This window comes from Gastrolobium bilobum, unplaced genomic scaffold (genome assembly GCF_033153095.1).
Source record: "Gastrolobium bilobum isolate Gb01-03AN ecotype WA unplaced genomic scaffold, APGP_CSIRO_Gbil_v1 utg26554, whole genome shotgun sequence".
NCBI lineage: Eukaryota > Viridiplantae > Streptophyta > Magnoliopsida > Fabales > Fabaceae > Gastrolobium > Gastrolobium bilobum.
The window spans coordinates 162,045-183,637 of NW_026897614.1; the positions used below are offsets into that span (position 1 = coordinate 162,045).

The window sequence follows — 21,593 nt, forward strand, 5'->3', positions numbered from 1 at the left end:
ATGTTATTTTGGATGAGTGTAGAATCATATGTTTATGTAGTCTTATTTTGAGAATATATACTATTGATGCATAGAGGAGGGAGTTAGCCTATGATCAAAGTTATTGGATATCTTTCATGTTGTTGATGCATGTAAAAGACTTTGATCACATGTTTTGTATTGTTAAGTTCTCATTTATGTAAGTTGTGGACATTTATGTATTTTGATACAATTATGATGAAAGGACTTGTACGCTTATTGGATAGACTGAGATGATGTCAGTATTTATTGAACTATTTATCAAGTTGAGATATCCTGTGGGAGTTATCCCTAGATGTCCAAAAAACAAACGAAGCTCTGTCCATTTTGTTTAGGCGATGTTGGTAGGAGATTATCATCTTGTATGATTAACTATCTTCATTGTCATGTGAAGTCATGTTGTTTATGAGAACTTTATGGTGGTATAATATGTTTAAGCGAGATTAGATGTTTCTGAGTTATAATTACAGTTTGAATTGTTTATAAATACGGAAAATGTTTTAAGTAGTAAAAGATAATTGTTTAAAAAGAAAAAAATCTATCTGTTTTAATCAACTATCGTGATTGTAATTGCGCTTAATATCATATGTAATGATAACAAATTGGTTCTAGAACTGGGTGTTACAAATCATGCGTTTGCAGATTTGTGTGTCACTTTTTAGTTGATTTGTAGGTTATTTTTTAGTAGAGAATTCATGATTCATAGCAAAGATTTCAAATGGATGAAGGTTGATCATTCAATTGAAGTTTCATGCAAGCTTTATCGTCTATATAACAAATTTGTTGCAAGTTCAGATAGCTTTCTTAGATTGGTTGTCTTGATTATTGAATTTTATCAACTTTGATTCTATAATTAGTATTTGGAAATCATAAAACTCCCCCTCAATGTTGGGTTGAGTTTGTGCTAGTACCAGTTCACATCCTGTCCTGCATGAATTTTAGCATAGTCACATTCTGTTTTGCATTTTTCTTTGTATGTTCAGGCATCATATCAGTCTTCTACTTAGTAATTAAGTTATAATAGGATCAACCTAGAGTGAATTTTCAATGCCCGACCTATGTTTTCACCTTAAGTTGCAAAATCCTAGTATCGTTTTTCTGCAGCCTCTGCAGTTGTCATGCAGCAAAGACATTAGAAGCACAACTTAGTAATTTTGGTTGTACATATCATCATATGACCTCTAATGAGAACATGTTCAAAGAGCTAGATTGAACATGCATTTCAAAGGTCAGGATTAGAAAGAGAGATTGCATTGAAGTTAAAGGAAAAGAGATGTGTTAGTCAAAACTCCTTTAGGTATCAAATTAATTTTAAATGTATTATTTGTACTTGTATTGACCAAAATATTCCAAGTGTTGGCCAGTTGCTAAAAAAGAAATATGCAGTGACTTTAAAAGATGAATCTTGCATAATACATGATCCTGCTAGTAGTAAGTTGTTCACAAGGAAAAAAGGAGGATACATGATTTACATTGGATTAAGAGAAAAATTGTTGTTCTGTATATTCTAGCTTAGCTACTCATTTTTTGAATTAAGGCATAAGATATTAGGATATTTTCATTACTCGGCATTGCTTTATTTGCTAAATGATGAACTTGTTCTAAATATGCCTTCTATCTAAGCAACTCTTGTTGACGTGAAGTTTGTCAACTAAAAAAGCAATCTAGAGTTTGTAACCAACAAAGCATGGAGAACTGGTGAAAAATTCCAGCTTCTGCACACTGATATTTGAGACCCAATAGAAACTTAGTTACTAAATGGAAATAACAATTGTATTGCTTTCAATGATGATTTTAGCATAATGTGCCGGGTTTAGATGAAAAGCCAGAAGTGGGAATTTCGATTGGCTACAACAATACCATAAAAGGATACGAAATTATCAACCTTCAATAGAATTGTAGTTGCGAGCAGAGATATGATATTCAATAAGATGCATCACAAAATTTGGAGAAATTTGAAGTAGCAGCAAATATTAAAACATCTAAGCAAAAAATTTCTTGATAATGAACTTGGAATGTTTGGCAAAGAACCAGTAGATCATGTTTGGAAAATCAACAACATCAACATCAACAATACCTTTATCCCAAATTAATTGGGGTCGGTGGTAAATGAACCCAAATAAAAGATACGAAAGGGTTGAAAAAAGATAAAAATGAATAAAAATGAATACATAAAATAGTAATATATATATATATATATATAAGTAATAAAAAAAGGGAAAAAGAAGAAGAGGGGGAGACGAAGAGGAAAAGAACTAAAAAAGGACCATTTGGAACATAGGAATAACAACGGGTCTAACCCTCCATCATGCTTATAACTTTTCTCTATTCCGTTCTAAGGCACACCGTCTACTAATCTATATCTCACTCCATTAAGTCTTGTTTTACTACCTTCCCTCAAGCAAGTTCATGTCTACCTCTACCTTTCTTTGTATTGAGCTCTTGGTAACAAACTTTTGCTCTTTCGGGAGAATTCAAGGACTTTCTTATTTACGTGCCCAAACCACCCCAATCTATGTTCTCTCATCTTTTCAGCCACCGGTAGTACTCCTACCTTTCATCGAATATCTTCATTTCTTATCTTATCCATCCTCGTATAACCACACATCCACCTTAACATCCTCATCTCTGCACTCCCATTTTATGCTCATGTTGCCTATATGCTGGCGAACATTCAGCTCCATATAGCATTGCAGGCCTTACTGTTGTTCTATAGAATTTTCCTTTTAACTTAAGGGGGATTTTGCGATCACACAAAAAACCAGATGCACTGCGTCATTTCATCCACCCTGTTCTGATTCTATGAGTTACATCCTCATCAATCTCTCCACCTTTTTGCAAAATAGAACCCAGGTATTAAAAGCATCTTTCTTGTGTACCTCTTAACCAAGTAGATGCACGAGATCTTGTTCAACATCTCTTCCCAGATAAAACTCACACTTCAAATACTTAGTCTTGCTCCGACTTAACATGAATCCTTTAGATTTCAATGTTCTTCTCCACAATTCATGTTTTCTATTAACACTATCTTTGTTCTTATTAATAAGCACAATATCATTTGCCAAAGCAAACATCGTGGCACTTTCTCTTGAAAATCTTTTGTTAGTTCATCTATAACTAAGGTAAAGAGATAAGGACTTAGAGTCGAACTTTGGTGTTCCATTACAACCTTTCACACATATAGTAGCCCCGTCATACATATCCTTGATTGCCTTTACATACTTTGATTGGTACCTTTTTCTCTCTCTCAAGAACCCACTATAAAACTTTTCTTGGAACTCTATCATATGCTTTCTCAAGATTTATGAACACCATATGTAAGTCCTTCTTCTTTTCTCGATATCTTTCCATTAACTGTCGCATCAAGAAATGGCTTCCATGGTACATCTTCCTGGCATAAATCCAAATTGATTTACAGAAATCTTGGTATCTCTCCTCAAGTGATGTTCAATAACTCTTTCCCACAACTTCATAGTATAGCTCATTAGCTTAATGTCTCTATAGTTAGAACAATTCTTAATATCTCCCTTGTTTTTATAAATAGGCATAAGCATACTTTTCCTCCATGCATCAGACATCTTATTTGTCTGAAGAATCTTATTGAAAAGATTGGTCAACCATTTTATTGCCACATCCCCCATGCCTCTCCACACTTCAATAGGGACACCATCAGGTCCCAAGGTTTTATTAGTCTTCATCCTCTTTAAAGCCTCCTTAACTTTATATGTATTAATTATACGCACAAATCTTCTATTCAAATCATCATAAGCGTCGTCCAAGTCCATCTCGTTTTATCGTTATCCCCGTTAAATAGCTTGTTGAAGTAGTTCATCCATCTTTCATTTACATCTTTATCTCTCATCAAAAGTTTTTGATTTTTATTCTTGATGCATCTAACTTGGGTGAGGTCTTTACTTTTCTTATCCCTTATTTTTGCAAGTTTGTATATACCTTTTTCACCATCCTTGCTCCCAAGATTTTTATATTAATCAGTGAAAATATTGCCCCTAGCTTCTCGCACTGCTTCCTTTGCATTTATTCTCGCCATTCTAAAATTTTGCAAGTTCTCTTCATTGGGACTTTTATGCAAAGATATAAAGTATTTCTTCTTCTGCTTAATTGCCTCTTGCACCTCTCCATTCCACCACCATGATTTCTTTGTATGAAATCTATTTCCTTTGCTTTCTCCCAACACCCTCTTTCCCATATACTGAATACACATAGCCATCTCATTTCATATTGCATTTGCTCCTTCATCAAACTCCCAAGGTTCTTCATGTAATATTCTTTCATTGAACTCTCTTTCTTTTTCCTCCTTAAGCTTCCATCATCTTATCCTTGGGTTTTGGGCCCTCTTCTTCATTGTAAGTACTTTGTTGAACCGAACCTTCAGGACAATCAGCTTATGTTGCGTAGCGACACACTCTCCAGGATAGACCTTACAGTCGACACAAGAAGTTCTATCTTCTCTTTTAGCCATAAAAAAATCAATCTGACTAAGATTTTGGCCACTATGATATGTGATTAGATGTGATTCCCTTTTTCGAAAAAATGTGTTCGTTAGCATCAAATCATAGACTAGTGCAACATTCAAGATATCTTCTCCAGTCTCGTTTCTTGTCCCATAGCCAAAACCTCCATGAATTCTATCAAAACTTCCATTCCTTATACCAACATGATCATTTAGATCTCCTCCTAAGAAATTCTTCTCCTCTCGTGGTATCCCCCTCAAAACCTCCTCCAAGTCTTCCCAAAATTGGCTCTTATCATTTGGTTGCAATCCAACTTGGGGTGCATACACACTGAGGATATTCAAGATTAAATCACTCTCTACAAGCTTAACCATAATAATCCTGTCGCCTTTCCTTTGGAAAATCCATTTTGTAAAATTAATGTCTTATAGAAACTTTCATAATATTTCTAAAAATAAAATATGCAAGCCATTGACATTTGACAAAGAAATATCTACCAATACATGACATGGAGTGCAATACACATCAGGAGTACAAATTTAGTTTTAATCGAAATAACTATAAAATCACACCCCATTAAATATTGACTAGCAAGGATGAGGTGTGGACGATCCTAATTAACGATATTATAATCTCATTATGTCAGAGAACATATTGTAGAAATCATCGTTGGAATTTGAATCATCGGCTTGTGAGTACATGTTTGGTGGTATGCGAAGCAAACGATGATGTCTTTCCATTTGAAGTTTTCTGATGTGTTGGACCGTTGCTTCATAATTTTTCCAATGAGTTGCATGAGGTGTACCTTGAAAATACTGTATTTGATGCTTCGCAAGTTTTTCATACTTCGCAATTTGTTGATCTAGATCTCCAACATATCCACGATTTAATTTTTGCAACACATCCATAGCAATCTCCTCAACCATTTCAGATTCCAACCTATCATATAGTTAGATACATCAGCAACATAAAAAGAAGGTAAATGACAATAAATTACCAAATTATAAGTTGCTGCATATTATCCATATTCATCGAATACGTACACAAAACTCTAAATTAAAAAGACCATTCCAACATCAAATCATTGCTCATAATTACTTTTAATTAGTTTCAAACTCGCAGTTGTTTGATATACCAAGTTTAAAATTCAAATTTTGAAATTTATTGAAATATTCAATATGTATGTGTATTTGGCTTCAAAATGAAATTTGATTTATAACAGCAAGTATCTTATCATAATTTTTTATTTTCTTGATAAAAAAATAACTTTAGATATTCAACATTTTCAGTAATTTTGTTTTGAAAATATTTATTTAGTATGATATCTAAAAATGCATAACCCAGGGAGTGGCACAATTCATAGGCGAGTTGTGTTTAAGGAAGTCGAAAGGTCTTTGTTTTGAATAAGAGACAAAACAACTTGGAGTTGATGACAAAAATCTTTGCCCGTCGTGAAAGTGATTAGTCTCATCCAAATGATCTACATAATATAAGTTTGATTTTATAATTCAGGGTGTGTTTGGTATGGGTTTTTTGATTGAAATGATGGGTAAATAGCTTTGGTAATAACTTTTTACCATGTTTGTACGAAGATATGTAAGAAATTTCTAGGTAAAAAACATCCCCAGCATTTGAGTTTTTCACTAAGGACTGGAAAAAAAATGCTTCTTTACATATGGTATTTATTTTTTCCGTTGATTTCAGATTATGAGTGAAATTTTTTTGTATTAAAACACCCTAAAAAGCATTTTGCAGATAAAAAGGACATCCTTTCATAATAATAGACGTATAGAGATGGGTAATAGACGTACAAAATTTCCATCAAAATGAACGTTTCATAGTAGACGTATAAAATTCACAAAAGGAGGGGTAATTTGGTAAATTCAATTAACATTCTCATCAATATTTTATCGTCAACCAAACATAACATCAGTAAAATTAACCCTACTTTTCTGATAATATTTTGACCTACCAAATATTTTTTTAATACTTTTCCGTGTAAAATATTTTCCTACCATATTCTTAGAAATATTGTTTTCCCAATAGAAAAAATATTTCTTATACCAAACGCCTCCTAAAGAATATATATGATACATTGAAAAGCAATCATCGTCAAATCTTAAAAATTAAACATTAATAACCTTATATTAGCCTCAAATGTTAGAGGAATGGTTTGAAAAATCCATGCAATATATATAGTTAGGTACCTGTCGACAGAGCAATCCCAGCCAGAGAGATTGGCTGCTTCTCTCAGAGCATCCCTCCATTTTTGAACCTTGTTTAGTCTACCCTGAAAATTTTGTTCATGTCTTGCGAATGCACTTTCAAAGCTTCCTGTTTGGTTTCGTACATGGGTTGGTTCTGTATCATAAAACACAGGCACTACAATTTGCCCTCTTGTTTTTTTACACTCAATTATTTTCTTCACTTCTTCCAAACACCATTTTGATGTTCCAAAGTTTTTGGAGAACACAATCACAGAGAGCTTTGCATCCTCTATGGCCCTAAGAAGTGTCCCTGATATTTCATCCCCTCTCTCAAGATTGTAGTCTATGTAGGTTTTGATCTCTGCCCTTTTAAAAGCAGCATAAAGATGGCTCGTGAATGTCTTTCGTGTATCTTCCCCTCTGAAACTAAGGAACACTTCGTGCTTTTCTTGAGGATTACTTGATGATGATGATGATGCCATCTTATATGATATTACAAAATGTTGTGTGCTCTGCTAGGTTAATTAATGGGAGGATGCTTGAATTTCTAGGTTAACTAATGGCCTTATTAAAAGAAAGCATTTGGTTTGGTTATTTCCTATGTACCTTCCCGGGATTGAATTAAGTACAATTGATAAAAGTTTTATAGATAAGACAAATAGAAGGAAGCAGTTTAGTGTTATTTTATAAGTTCATCTTCACATCATAGAAGGCGCCATTGTTGTTCGTGTTAAAAAATCTCATTTACAATGACTATTTTAATAAAACTTTCTAAGACCTGAATTTACTGTAACATTGACATATATGGGTTGTACCCAAAAGAACAAACATATATGGTTGGTGTAGTCAATAATAATATCAATTACCTATTTATCTTGCTGACTTTAAGAAAGGGATGTGCCATTAAAACCTCAGAAGAAAAACAAAATTTGCTTCTCGTTCAAAGCTTTCACACTGGATATATGGAATCAACCCTTGTATAATCATGATATTCCACGAAACTGATCAGCAACATGTCACCTAAAAGCTTAAATTCATAAATAATATATACATTAATGATTTTTTTTTATATTAATGTTTTTAACATTCCTTACTTGAATAATGCACATGTCTATTTTTTTTAGGGATCTGCGTTTAAGCTGATCCAAATTCACCCTTCTGTTTTTTCATCTAGCTTGTCTTTTCTACATTTGGCACATGAATAAAACAAAATGCAGCCAAAGTTTTTGAGATCCTGAAAAGGGAATAGTTTTAGGAAAATATTATCTCTTCTTGTAGAGACAATAATATATGGGTTTCACTATGAATTTTTTTTCACCCTATTTTGAAAAGGGAATAGTTTTCTCCGATTGTTGGAGAAAATCATGGATTTTGAGTCACTTGCAGGAGAAAACTATTCCTCAATCTAAAACGATGGCTTGAAAATAAGCCACATTTTAAACAAAAGATATCCATTTCATCTCCGTTATTATTCTATTCTATTCTATTCACTTAAACCATTTTGTTGTGTGGTGTAAGTTGCTGCTAGCTGGTCGTCAATACCAGAATTAAATTTGTCAGAGAAATACTCAGTCCCCTTCTTAAATCTTATCACCTTTATCTTTTTCTCACTTTTATTTTTTATCTAGATTTTGTGTTTCCAAACTACCATAGTTCAGACTTGTTTATGAAAATAAACATATATAGTACATTATCCTAAAATCATTATTTCCATTTAGTAACAAAGTTATAATCGGGTCTCAAAAATCAGTGTGCAGAAGCTAGAATTTTTCAACGGCTCTCCAAGCTTTGATGACTAGAAATGATGCTCTAGATTACTTTCCTTGATGACATAATTCATCTGCATCGAGAGTTACTTAGATAGTAGGCATATATAGAACAAGTTCATTATTTTGCATATCATGCAATGCTTCGTAATGAAAATGTACGTGCTAATCTCTTAATGCTTAATTAAAATATTAGCTAAGCTAGGATATGCAGAAGAACAAAGTTTTCTCTTAATAATCCAACGTAAAGCAATACTTCATTTTCACTGCAAATAACTTACTGAAGATACGTTTCACTAATGGAATTACAAAAAAGAACAAAGGCAATAGTGTGGATTGAGGTTGCTTGATGAGTCTTGAAGACACAAAGGCTTTCATAAAACTCACCCTTGTCCATTCATCTTCAAAGACCTGTTATCTTGAATGACAGGAGACTCATCAGAAAACCGAACAAAAGTTAAATATATGATTCATTTTAATTCATGTCATTGTTATGTTATTAATTAATTATATCATGTCTCATGTTTGACAAGTAATTGAAAATTAAAAAAAAGCCTGTTTAAATCATACAACAACAATAATAATACTAAGAATACGAATAATCTTACATTTGCAATAAAATAAAGTTAAGCTCATTTAACTTGTTGTAGGAAAATATTATCTCTCGGTCTTCGGAGTAGTTTAATAATGATTTAAAACAGAAAAAAAAGTATTTAAAATTAATTTTCCTAACAAAAAAGTTATACTTTCTATCTAAGATTTTTAAATATATATTAAATACATGTTATTCTTTGATTGTTGTTTTTTTCTTCTTCTTTTTTTATTTGACTTTGTTTTTTGTTAAAATAAAATAAAATTGAGGTCATGTTCGATTGTGCTTTTATTTTATTTGTTTTCAAAAATATTTTGTAGACTAGTTTATAAAAACCAATTTTTAAAATAAAAGAAGAAAAAAATCTTTTTGAAATCTTTTTTTTTTTAAAAATATTTTGAAAGTTAAAGAAAAAAATCTGTTTGACAATTTTATTTTGAAAACATATTTTCAAAGAAAAAAAAAGGAAACTCATTTGATTTGTAAAAAAAAATTTCTAACTTTAATTTATGATTTTTCTAATCATATGCTTTTTATATTGTTAGTGGAGGATCTTGGCCCTGAATGAGCATTTTGGATGGACGGACAATAATGTTTTGGGAGTGATAGTTGTCAGAGAATAATATAAATCATCTAAAAGGCCCCTTCCAACACCTTAAGATTTTTGGTTGAAATGGTTCAAGAATAAAAAAATTCAGTTTAGTAGAGACACTTATCAATTTTATTTTTTTGTTAAAAGTTGTTGAGAGTTTTAGTTTATCTGAAGTTTTCATTTTGTTATAATTGGCACATGCGAGACGAAGTTCTTGGTGGGAGTCAAGATCAAGTTTTCTTCAAGTGTCGATTGTAACTTTGCTTATATTTCTAGTTTTTAGTTTTGCAATTCAAGAACCTGGTATGTATCTTTACTTTCCCTCTACTGTTTTCTGCATTTTGATATTGGTAAGAAACGAACATGTCATTTCTCTTCAAGATTTTCTTTGTTAATTTTCGGGTAACAAGAGCTTCTAAATTTCTTTCTGGTATATTGAATGTAGTGATGAGTACCTTTTAATCACATTACTTGTTGTGCATGTTTCTTGACTTTTAATTAGCATCGTCTTCTTGTTAAGAGCCATGGGAATGGTCTTGAACATTTATTTGCATGAATCTTCAATTGGGAAATTAAAGGTTTGTGATTTTGTTAGTTGAACAATCCAAGATTAGGGATAATCTGGAGTAGAAATTTGGGATACGTCATAAATGAATTAGATTCAAGATTAATGGACTAATTTGAGTCGTTCGTTACTGGGTTTGGAAAAATTCAACTAGGTGCTACAACACTCAATTTTGATCAAGTTTGGTGCTACAACATGTAAAATGCAGGGATGCAAAATTTAAGGGAAAATCATGAAATTTGATATTCCAGATAATTACATCTTAATTGTTTGTAAGTGAGTAGAGTCATTTGTTTGGTAAAAACTTGATTTGCAATTCAATTGCTGAATTTTGTTATTTGAAAGTTAATTACTTGCAATTCAAGAAACTAGGACAAGTTAGATAAAGAAAATTGAAACTAGTGTTCTTGGTGGGATGATCCTCATCTTTGAATGCATATACTACCATTATGATTGTTAGCACAAGAACATAGCAATTTTAATTTTCTGTTTTGAGAAAATAAACAACTAACAACACCCCCTCACACAAAAGCCAACTGAAATTGAAGAGTGGATAGTGAATAGGCTTACTACCTGTTCTAATAAAGTCCACAAGACGTAATTAATTATTAATTAAATGGAGGGAGTGAAGATTGAACTTGGGACATCAAGGCTCAAATATCATGTAAAACACCAATTCAACCTAAAAGCTTAAGTTGTTAGATTAGGTTACATTAATAATTTTATATTTCTCTAATACTAACCTATATTAAGACACTTACCAAATTACCATTGAATCGAAACATTAAATAAAAGTGAAGACACTTAATTAGAATGTGATACCAGTGTTCTAAAAATTGACCCGACCCAATTAATTCGATTGGTTAACCCGTAAATCAGACCCCGAATCATTCCGATTCAGGTGTTTGTAAGACCCCATTTCTGAAAAGGAAGAAGGAAAGAGTATCAAAAACCTACTCCACCTCCTAAAAGTTCCTCCCTTTTTTGAGAAAGCTGATTTTGGGAGTACTTGTTGCTGAAAAAGAAAAAAGGGTCGTATCAAGAAAGCAAATATCAACACCGATTTGAAGAGATTTTGAAAGCTTAAGCCCTTCAACCAAGTAAGTTATCAAAACTACCTTCTTTCCTCTGTTCTAAATTCTAGTCGGTGCTTTAAGATTAATGCATATGAGATTATTTATGATTTGAGACCTTGTATGTGTATTATGCATGCTTTGCATACTAATTAACATAAAAATGGTAATGCACGTATGTTTCCTTTGCTTAGACATGGTAATCTGTTGGGTAGGGTTGAATAGATGTGAAGGTTGGGTTATAGCATGGTGCAAAACTGGAATTCGCCATCTACTGTAGCTGACTAAGCTTGCTCGCTTCAATGAGTAGCCCGAAAGGAATGCTCTCTGCCATTTTTTGCTGGGCTTCCTCGCACTAGTGAGCGGTCCAGCGAGCATCCCCTATGGATTGCTTCTCCTCGGGTTTTCCTCACTGATGAAGCCCACTTTAGCGAGGAGCTCAGCAAAGGTACTTGTTTCACGGGATCAACATATAGAGATTAATTATGAATGCAAGTAAATATGTAGTCATCATCTGTTTTGTTTCATTACCTATTAGTAGTTTTATAATTTACTGGAATTTGCATCTCACTTCTGTTGGGGATTTCATTTCAGAAAATTCTAGCAAGGGTAGCAGTTCGGCTTTTTGACCCTTATAACCTTTAATTAATAATTAATTATCAATTTGACCTTCATTTGAAACTAATTCGAAAATTTAACCCCTTCAGAAAACATAACACCAATCTGCCCCTGTTTGACTGTTGACCATAAAGCCTACCCGGGTACACCCCTCCTACCCTGATATTTTTTGAAATTTTTTATCTACCCGGGTAGAGAGGGGTGTACCCGGGTAGAGTTCTTGAATCTGAAAAAATGGTTGAATTAGTTATCCGGGTAAGAAGGGTTGTACCCGGGTAAACATCCAGAGTAGCGTTTTTATATAACCGAGATGCTAAAAAGTTTCTTTTTCCAATTCATATTCTCCTCGGATTTATATTTCTATCAGGTTAATGAAAACGCAAAAAATTGAAGCACCTTCTGATTACAGAAAACAAAATGAAATTAGTAAAAAATTAATACAACATTACCATGTAATTGTATCCCCTAGTTTCTCTAATCTTCCTCAACTCTTCATCGTTCTCATAATTATTTGGATTCAGCTTCCAGTATAAGAGTCCCAATTCTGCAAAACTCACCATTTTTCTGCAACGTCACAACTAAGTAAAACTATAGATAGAGAGAGAGAGAGAGTAATGACCTGCTAATTGGTTGATGGAAACAAATTCATTAGGGCTGCCATGGTAAGGAAGCCTTGGATCTTCGTTGCTATCGTCCATGAACCATGTCTGTCACAGTTTTTTTCATTTATATAAAAACCCTACTCTGGATGTTTACCCGGGTACAACCCTTCTTAACCGGGTAACTAATTCAACCATTTTTCCAGATTCAAGAACTCTACTCGGGTACACCCCTCTCTACCCGGGTAGATAAAAAATTTCAAAAAATACCAGGGTAGGGAGGGGTGTACCCGGGTAGGCTTCATGGTCAACGGTCAAACATGGGCAGATTGATGTTATGTTTTCTGAAGGGGTTAAATTTTCGAATTAGTTTCAAATGAAGGTCAAATTGATAATTAATTATTAATTAAAAGTTATAAGGGTAAAAAAGCCGTAGCAGTTCAGATAAAGACGAGACTATGTTTATTCAGTGGATGATGTATTTTGTTTGTCCCATAATGAATGTGGAACGTTCTTATATTTTGTAGTTGTGAATTGTAGTTCCAATGAATATATATATATATATATATATATATATATATATATATATATATATATATATATATATATTCAGTTTAGCTGTGTGTTTCTTTTATTTTACCTATTATGCTTTTGACCCGGTATGTAACCGTTGAACCGATCCTCGACAAGGTTCAAACTGGTAATAAATAGGCATCAATTTTTAAAAAAAATTATTTTTGTAAAATTTTAGACAAAATGAATGAAAAATACCACTAATAAGATTCAAACCTAGACCACGTGGATTATAATTTATAGTACTTATCACTGATCTAACTTTATTTATTAGCGAAAATGCTTCTAATTTTATATTTATTAATTTTAATATATATTTCATTCATGCAGTTGGACCAACAACCACTAATTGAACCAGTGATCTATTGACTAAGTACCCCAACAGAATTGATAATCGATTCGAGTTTGATAAGATTGTGTGATACAATATTAAGTTAGTACTTTCTTGCATTACGTTTGAATATTTTTTAATTATTGAGAAATGGAAAACTCAAAACCAGGTCCGTTTGAATTCAGTTCTCAAAAAAAATAGTTCTAAAATTTCTGAACAAAAAAAATAAAAAAACCTATTTGGTAATGTCTGTTTTGTAAAAATAATTCTAAAATTTATAATTGTTTTTAATTTTTAGAATCAAATTTAGAAAACATATTTAAGTTATTTTTGTTTTAAATTTTAATTTTTAACTTTAAAAATAAAAAACACAGAAAATAAATATTTCATTAATTATTCGATAAAATATTTTTAAGAAAAAAATAAAAAAAGTAGAACACAATCAACATGTCCATGTAATTTATTCTGAAATTACTTACTAACCCTATGCTTTATTTTCTCAATCACCTATTTTCTCCCTGGATATTTTATGTTTCGCAGAGGCTAATTGGATGAAATAACCCAATTTCTAATATAATTAAAATGAATTTGGATAAAATAAATTACATATGAAATAAGTAATAAAAAAAGTTAAAGATAAATTATATAGTTTTTGAATTTTTTTCTTATAATTTTATGGAGTATAATATTGTAACAACTAATTAGGATTATTATCAATCAATTTTATCAAGGGAAAAGTTCACCAATGTCCCTGTGGTTTGCTTCAGAATCACTTATGCTCCTGTGATTTTTTTCCTATCACATATGTCCCTGTGCTTTGTAAAAAATAAGAAACCATAGGGGTATATGTGATAAAAAAATATACCCTTTTACAAACCACAGGGGCATATGTGATAAGAAAAAAACCACAGGGGTATAAGTGATTCTGAAGTAAACCACAGAAATATTGGTGAACTTTTTCTTTTTATCAAATATGAAAAATCATAACTATACAAAAATAGAAATAAATATAAAATATAAAGAATTATAATCATACTGAAATAAAAATAAAAATAAAAATAAATATAAGCGTTAGATCAATATAAAGTAAGTAACAATTGAAATTGATTGATAATACCAGTAACCTAATTAACTGTTACAATCATCGCTAATTTTATAACCACAGGTAGCAAACTAGCCCAACACAATCTAACAATCTAACAAATAATGAGCCCAAGTCAATAAGAAGTTAAGAACGAAAGGTTCACTAAACACAACGGTTTTGCTAGGGTTTATGAGCTGAATAACAGAGGTGAGAAATTAGAGAGGGAAGAAGGGTTGAGAAGATGGGAAGAAGAAACGGTGGAAGGTCATTGCAAGACACCCTTCGTCGTCGATTGGATTCTTGCAAGTTAAAGTATTCTACCGTTGATGAACTCGTCACCCATCTTCGCTCAACTTACCCTGATTACCAGCGAACGAAGCACCAAACTTTAACTCGATTTGTTCAGGAAGCTCTTCAATCGAGCAAAAAGCCCAGTGATACTTCTAAACTGAAGCATGACGAAGATGATGACAATGAGGATCGAAGTGCGTCTCGAAAGAGAAGGAAGAAAATCGATGAAGACGAAGACAGATTGCAAAAGATGGAAGCATTACACATCAGAAGTAGGATGCGGATCAATCAGATTCATGGCCCTCCATCGACATCCTCTGCTTCAGCTTCGGAGAGCGAAGAAGATGAGGCTGTTTCTGTGTCGACGTCGGAGGAGGATGCAGTTTACGCGGAGAAGGTGGAACCTGCTTTTGATTTGATGAAAACGATGTTGCGGAATTCGTATGCTGGAACGAAGGTTGTGATGGAGGAAAAGAACGTTGAATTGGAGGTTCCTAATAGTAGTAGGGTCGCTACTCTTGTGAATGGGGGTGGAGGTGAGGCCAAGTCGACGAGGAAGCAATCGAGGGGGTCTGTTTCCGACGCACGCAGCGGCGGTAGGGGCAGTGATGTTGAGGTGAAGGGGAAAGATGGACCGAAGTTTAGTGATTTAGGTGGAATGAAGGAGGTTTTGAAGGAATTGAAGATGGAAGTGATTGTGCCATTGTTTCATCCACAATTGCCTAGAGAGTTAGGGGTGAGGCCAATAACTGGAATTTTATTGCATGGACCACCTGGCTGTGGAAAGACTAAACTGGCTCATGCTATAGCTAATGAGACTGGTCTTCCATTTTATCAGATTTCAGCTACTGAGGTGATTTCTGGAGTATCAGGTATTATGAAATCAATCACATGGTTCAACTTTTAGTTAGTTGCATTTTGTTACTTTTAGGTTTAGATTAGTCTAGTATTTTATCAGATTCAATAGATAGCTGTGTCTTTCTTAATTAGGTGCATCTGAAGAAAATATTAGAGAGCTTTTCTCTAAAGCACACAAGACTGCTCCATCAATTGTCTTCATTGATGAGATTGATGCAATTGGTTCAAAGAGAGAGAATTTACAGCGGGAGATGGAGAAACGAATTGTGACGCAGTTGATGACTTGCATGGATCAATCAAACAGGCTTCTGCAACCGGCTGATGGTTCTGAGAGTTCACATGATTGTCCTGGGTATGTTCTTGTAATTGGAGCTACGAATAGACCTGATGCTGTTGACCCTGCCTTGAGAAGGCCTGGTCGGTTTGATCGTGAGATTATGGTTGGTTTTCCTGATGAATCTGCAAGGGAGGAGATCCTTTCTGTGCTTACTCGCAATCTTAAACTTGATGGTTCATTTGATCTACGAAAAATAGCCAAGTCTACGCCTGGATTTGTTGGTGCTGATTTGGCAGCTCTGGCTAACAAGGCTGGTAATCTGGCGATGAAGAGAATAATTGACGAAAGGAAACATAAATTATCTCAAGATCTCACGAGTGAGCATGAGCATACTGAAGACTGGTGGAGGGAACCTTGGTTGTCTGAAGAAATGGATAAGCTTGCCATCAAAATGTCTGATTTTGAGGTGCTCTAGATTTTTGTCTTTGATTACCTTTATTATTATTATTTGTAATCCTCGGGAGCCTTTTTCTAGATTTGTATCACATACCATTACATCTATTTGTTAATGCCAATTTTTACTATCCTATGTTTAGAAGGAGATCTTAACCTCCACCTTTTATTCTCTAATATGAATTCTTATTCTATAAAAGAGAAAAAAATTGTTGTTACAGGTCTTATATTCTAGTCTTAGATTTACCTTGAAAATATGTCTGCATAAAAGATGATAATAATTATATTTATCTGGATCTTTATGCAGGAAGCAGTCAAAATGGTGCAACCTTCATCAAAACGAGAAGGGTTCTCTTCCATTCCTAATGTAAAATGGGAAGATGTTGGTGGGCTTGATCTTTTAAGACAGGAGTTTGAACGCGAAATTATAGGGCGTATAAAACAGCCCATGAACTATGAGGTAATGTTTAAATAATACACTTTTTAAAAATTGTGATTTCTGTTGTGTTAAAGCGAACTCATGGATCAAGCAATTTAGAAAATATTCAGTTGATCTGACTTTAATATATTTATGATCCTTTCTGTTGTTGAGCCTCATGATTCAGTTGAGTTTTTCTTTCTTGTAATTAAATAGAGAGATGTAGCTGTAATAAAATAGGTGATGCATGATATTTACAACGCATTGCTTGTATTTTGTAAAAAGGAAAACATCAAGGCAGTCTACTTCTTTCCTGGGATATAATTCTAGAGAACGAGTTGGGGAAGACTTGAGTTAGGATCCTGTATATTTTATTTGTTTTGCTGCTGTTACAGCTTTACAAAAAAGAATATTGCAAACTGCACCATAATCAATTTGAATTCTGTTTTTTCTTAAAACAATATTCATTTCAGCCATTTTTCTTTCTTCAAATTCATAGGTCAAAATAGTTGTCATAATTGGAGTGAAGATCCTCTGTATCTATTACTTTTATGAGCCTGTTTTTGTCGAGCAACTTACAGTTAGTTGAGCTTCCTTGTCTGCGTAATAGTATTTGCAAAATAGATGATCAATAATTTAGTAACTGTATTCTCCATTTCTCATACTAAATTTCTTGTTCTAGAAATTGATCAATTGATTTTTGTCTTCACTATTCCATGAAAAATTATTGGAAGTTGTATATTACAGGATGATCACTGATCAGTGTTCTTGGATTTATCTATTTCAGAGATTAGGGATAGATCATGAGACTGGATTTTTGCTCTATGGACCTCCAGGTTGTGGTAAAACACTGATTGCAAAAGCCGTTGCAAATGAGGCTGGAGCTAATTTCATTCATATTAAGGTCTGTCGAAATACTCCGTCATTTTCTCATTAGTTTTTGTTTATCCTTTTTGAATAAGCCATTTTTTAAATGATTTAAGCTTCTTTTTTTATTGTTAGGGACCTGAACTTTTAAATAAATATGTTGGAGAAAGTGAGCTTGCAGTTCGGACATTGTTTAGTCGTGCAAGGACTTGTGCTCCTTGTATAGTTTTTTTTGATGAGGTATGTGGTTCTCTAAGAATGTTGGTTAACTATAAGCAAATACTTTATCATCGCATAATCATTTGATTTCAAATTTGTGACCTGAGGCAAAGATTATTATCTAAAACTTTCTTTCTATGAAGGAAATATCATGTACCAAGTCGATTTTGTTGTGTTTATTAATTGTTAAATCTCTCTCGCTCTCTTAATCTCTAACGTATGTGCATTGATAATTGTGTGTTTGGAAAAGTTACTTTTTTCTTAATGAACAAGTTATGCGCAAGGCCTGTGTGGTTATCCCATATTAATTTCCTTGGTTCATGAAGGATTGGAGTTCCCTACAACCAGTCATTTAGTACTTTCATTATTTGTGAGATTTATTTTTTGCCATTTTAAGGTGGATGCTTTGACAACCAAGGGTAAAGAAGGTGGATGGGTTACTGAGCGACTATTGAAACAGGTCAAACAATTACTAGTTTGTAGAATGAAAAAAATACTTATGCTGACTTCATACCCTCAATAACTTGGATAAAATGATGTAAATTATATGAAATTGCAGTTGCTTACCGAGTTAGACGGTGCAGAGCCGCGGCAAGGTGTTTTTGTGATTGGTGCTACAAATAGGTAAATTCTGTTCATTACCTCCATTCTCTTATTAGTTATTTAACATCACATCACGTTGTATTCAAGTCGGTTTCTCATTTTGCAGGCCCGAGGCGATAGATGATTCTATCCTCCGACCTGGTAGGTTTGGTAGACGTCTTTATGTTCCTCTTCCAAGCCCGGAGGAGCGAGTTTTGATATTGAAAGCTCTTGCAAGGAAGAAGCCTGTTGATGCCAGTGTGGATCTCGGTGCAATAGGAAGGATGGAAGCCTGTGATAATTTAAGCGGAGCTGATCTTGCCGCATTGGTTTGTCTTTGCTTATGTTGTCTGTTTCATCCCTTACTTTACCAATAGTGCATGTCATGTGTATGTTCTTCGATACATGTTTGAATATAGGAGGGAATGTGGATACTGGATAGGATTATAAGAAAAAATGGGGAGTAAATTTAAAGAACTTTTGCTTATTTTCTTGACTGTACAGATGCACCAAGCAGCAATGGCCGCCCTTGAAGAGATATTGATCTCAACTAAGACAATTAGTGATGGAGATACTATCAAGACAAGTCATTTTGAGGTAGCACTGAGTAAAGTCTCTCCCTCTGTGTCAGACATGGTATAACCCGTTTTGTTGTATTTCTTTTACACATTTTCTTACTGTGGATAAATTAATTTTAAAAATTTACAGTGGAATTTATTTCGTATTTTTGCAGCAAAATAAGTACTACCAGCAATTGTCAATGAGGAAGGAGTGGAAGCGGTAATTGTCAATGACCTTTTTATAGTAGGTGATCGCATTGCTTCCAGGATATGGTGGAAGAAACCATTTCTATTATGGTGAAGTATGGAGTGTATTTGCTTCTGTATGAGATGGACATGATTCCTGCTATCAGGATATAATTTTTGGTGAATGGTTGTAATTTATGGTTCTTTTTATCATTTCATATTGGTTAGAATTTGTTGTAGTCAATGTTACTTGAATATCAATAAGAGTGATGGCATAAGTTGGATGCCGAGTTAAAACAAATGCATTTTTTACGGCTGCTTATACCATTCTGAAATCGGAAATAAGGAAAACAAGTATTGTGATGCTTTTTGCTTCATATGCATAAAACATAATTTAATGTTAATTTTAGCTCTTTTTGGTTCAAATGTCACTTCATGCTATTTTCAGTTGTCCATCTACATACTGACGTAAAACTTTACATAAATGAAGGTTCAATGCCAGGAAAATCAAAATCGACATGTTTGACAAACTTGAAATTCATTAACACAATTATAACAAATTATATAATTTTAACTAACGTCTTATCATTACTAAGCTCTCAAGTTACGGGCAAGGCCTGTGTGGTTATCCTATTAATTTTCTTGGTCAATTTTTTGTTCTTTAATTCACAGATTCAGTTTTTTGATTTATTCGTGAGCTTTAGCGGATGTATATTTCATATTTTCTATTTATACACAGGTTTGTTGCACTTTTTAAGTTCATGCTTGATATGGTACTAAAATTAGAACTAATGCTGAAAGGAATTTGATCTCTAACTCAAACTCTTAGTGATGTTTTCACGATTCATATGCATAAACATAATTTAATGTTAATTTTCCTGATCAATAGACAAAATTAATGTCAGTTTTTTTTTTTAATAACAAAATTAATATTACCTGTTTTTTTTTTTGGAAAAACTTCAAAAAACCCCCTACAAGTTTTCTCAAAATCACTTAACCCCCTCCCCAAAAATTTTAATCATTTACCCCCCTACTCAAAATTTTTTTATCACTTACCCCCCTAATTTGATTTTCCATCCAAAATTTTGTTAAATTTTTTAAAAGGTACCAAAATTACCCTTAATAGAAAAAAGAAAAACATAATTTCCTTACAAACTACTTTGTAACTAGTTTAATATGTCTTTTTAATTTAAGGGATGATTGCTTAATTTTAAGCTTGCAAACAATTGCTTAATTTTAAGTTTTATATCAAATCATTTGTTATCATTATTATAACAAGGAGATATTCTCACTTAGTCCCCTTAAATCACCTTGTTGTTTGAGAATTAGCTATGATAAAACATAAAGTTTTTTAAAAGGTACCAATTGTTTGCAAGTTTAAAATTAAGCAATCATCCCTTAAATTAAAAAGACATATTAAACTAGTTACAAAGTAGTTTGTGAGGAAATTATGTTTTTCTTTTTTCTATTAAGGGTAATTTTGGTACATTTTAAAAAATTTAACAAAATTTTGGATGGAAAACCAAATTAGGGGGGTAAGTGATAAATTTTTTTTGAGTAAAAGGGTAAATGATTAAAAATTTCGGGGAGGGGGTTAAGTGATTTTGAGAAAACTTGTAGGGGGGGTTTTTGAAGTTTTCCCTTTTTTTTTTCAGTGACTAAAATATATGAACCGAAAGATATTTTTATCAATATTGTACTTTTGGTGGTATGTAGATGTGTCCCAAAGATGGTGAAGTATATTAATATAAGGGTATCTATAGTAACAATAGTAGAGACCAAAGCACTGTAGATGCTTTCCATGATGTGCATAAAGAGAGGGGGTGTGTATGGAAAAGATGACTTTGTAGAGGGGCAGAGTAATAACATAGGCAGAGAGTCTAAGAGAGGATCTCCCTTCGTGTGTGAGGGGTGTATTTAGAGAGGAAAGTCTTTTCCAGTATGGGAGAGCAAACTGGTCAATTGCATGAGTTGTCTCATCAAACCATGTCTTGTCTTGAGACAAGGTATGCTGCCCACTGTAATGTACAGGGGCAGCAGTACAAGGAAAGAGAATGTCCTAATGATGAGCCTCTATGGCTTGCCATGAGAGCCCTCTAGAAGGTTTTAGATTGTGAGCTTAGTAACATGGGGTCCAATCTTGGTAGGCCTAAATGCGTATCCAGAAAAAATACTAAGGTAGGTTAGATCTTAGCTGTAAGACTCTACATTTCTATGTTTACGGGGTTAACTAATCCTATCTAAAAAATTCAGCTCTATCTTTTTTGGGATTTATATTTTTTTTTATTTGAAATTATTGATAGAAATTGAACACATAATCTAGTATAAACCACCCAAACCCCTCAGCACCAGACCAACTTTAGTAGCTTTTAGGGATTTACATTTAAGCTAA

General features: G+C 33.1%; 2 protein-coding genes across 2 annotated transcripts; one reads left to right on the forward strand and one right to left on the reverse strand.

The window, feature by feature from the left end:
* Positions 1-4,003: 4,003 nt before the first annotated feature.
* LOC133308602 (uncharacterized) lies at positions 4,004-7,185 on the reverse strand. Its single transcript, XM_061509244.1, has 4 exons — positions 6,698-7,185; positions 5,142-5,429; positions 4,598-4,820; positions 4,004-4,228 (listed from the first exon to the last, which is right to left on the reverse strand). Exons 1-4 carry the CDS (start codon positions 7,177-7,179, stop codon positions 4,004-4,006), a joined length of 1,218 nt encoding a protein of 405 aa, XP_061365228.1. The 5' UTR covers positions 7,180-7,185.
* A 7,427-nt stretch (positions 7,186-14,612) lies between these two features.
* Positions 14,613-19,470, forward strand: LOC133308607 (cell division control protein 48 homolog C). The gene is made up of 10 exons (XM_061509249.1): positions 14,613-15,653; positions 15,772-16,382; positions 16,677-16,829; positions 17,575-17,691; positions 17,790-17,894; positions 18,271-18,333; positions 18,433-18,497; positions 18,583-18,784; positions 18,960-19,091; positions 19,189-19,470. The coding sequence occupies exons 1-10, from the start codon at positions 14,732-14,734 to the stop codon at positions 19,237-19,239; spliced, it is 2,421 nt and encodes an 806-aa protein (XP_061365233.1). The 5' UTR covers positions 14,613-14,731; the 3' UTR covers positions 19,240-19,470.
* Positions 19,471-21,593: the final 2,123 nt, after the last annotated feature.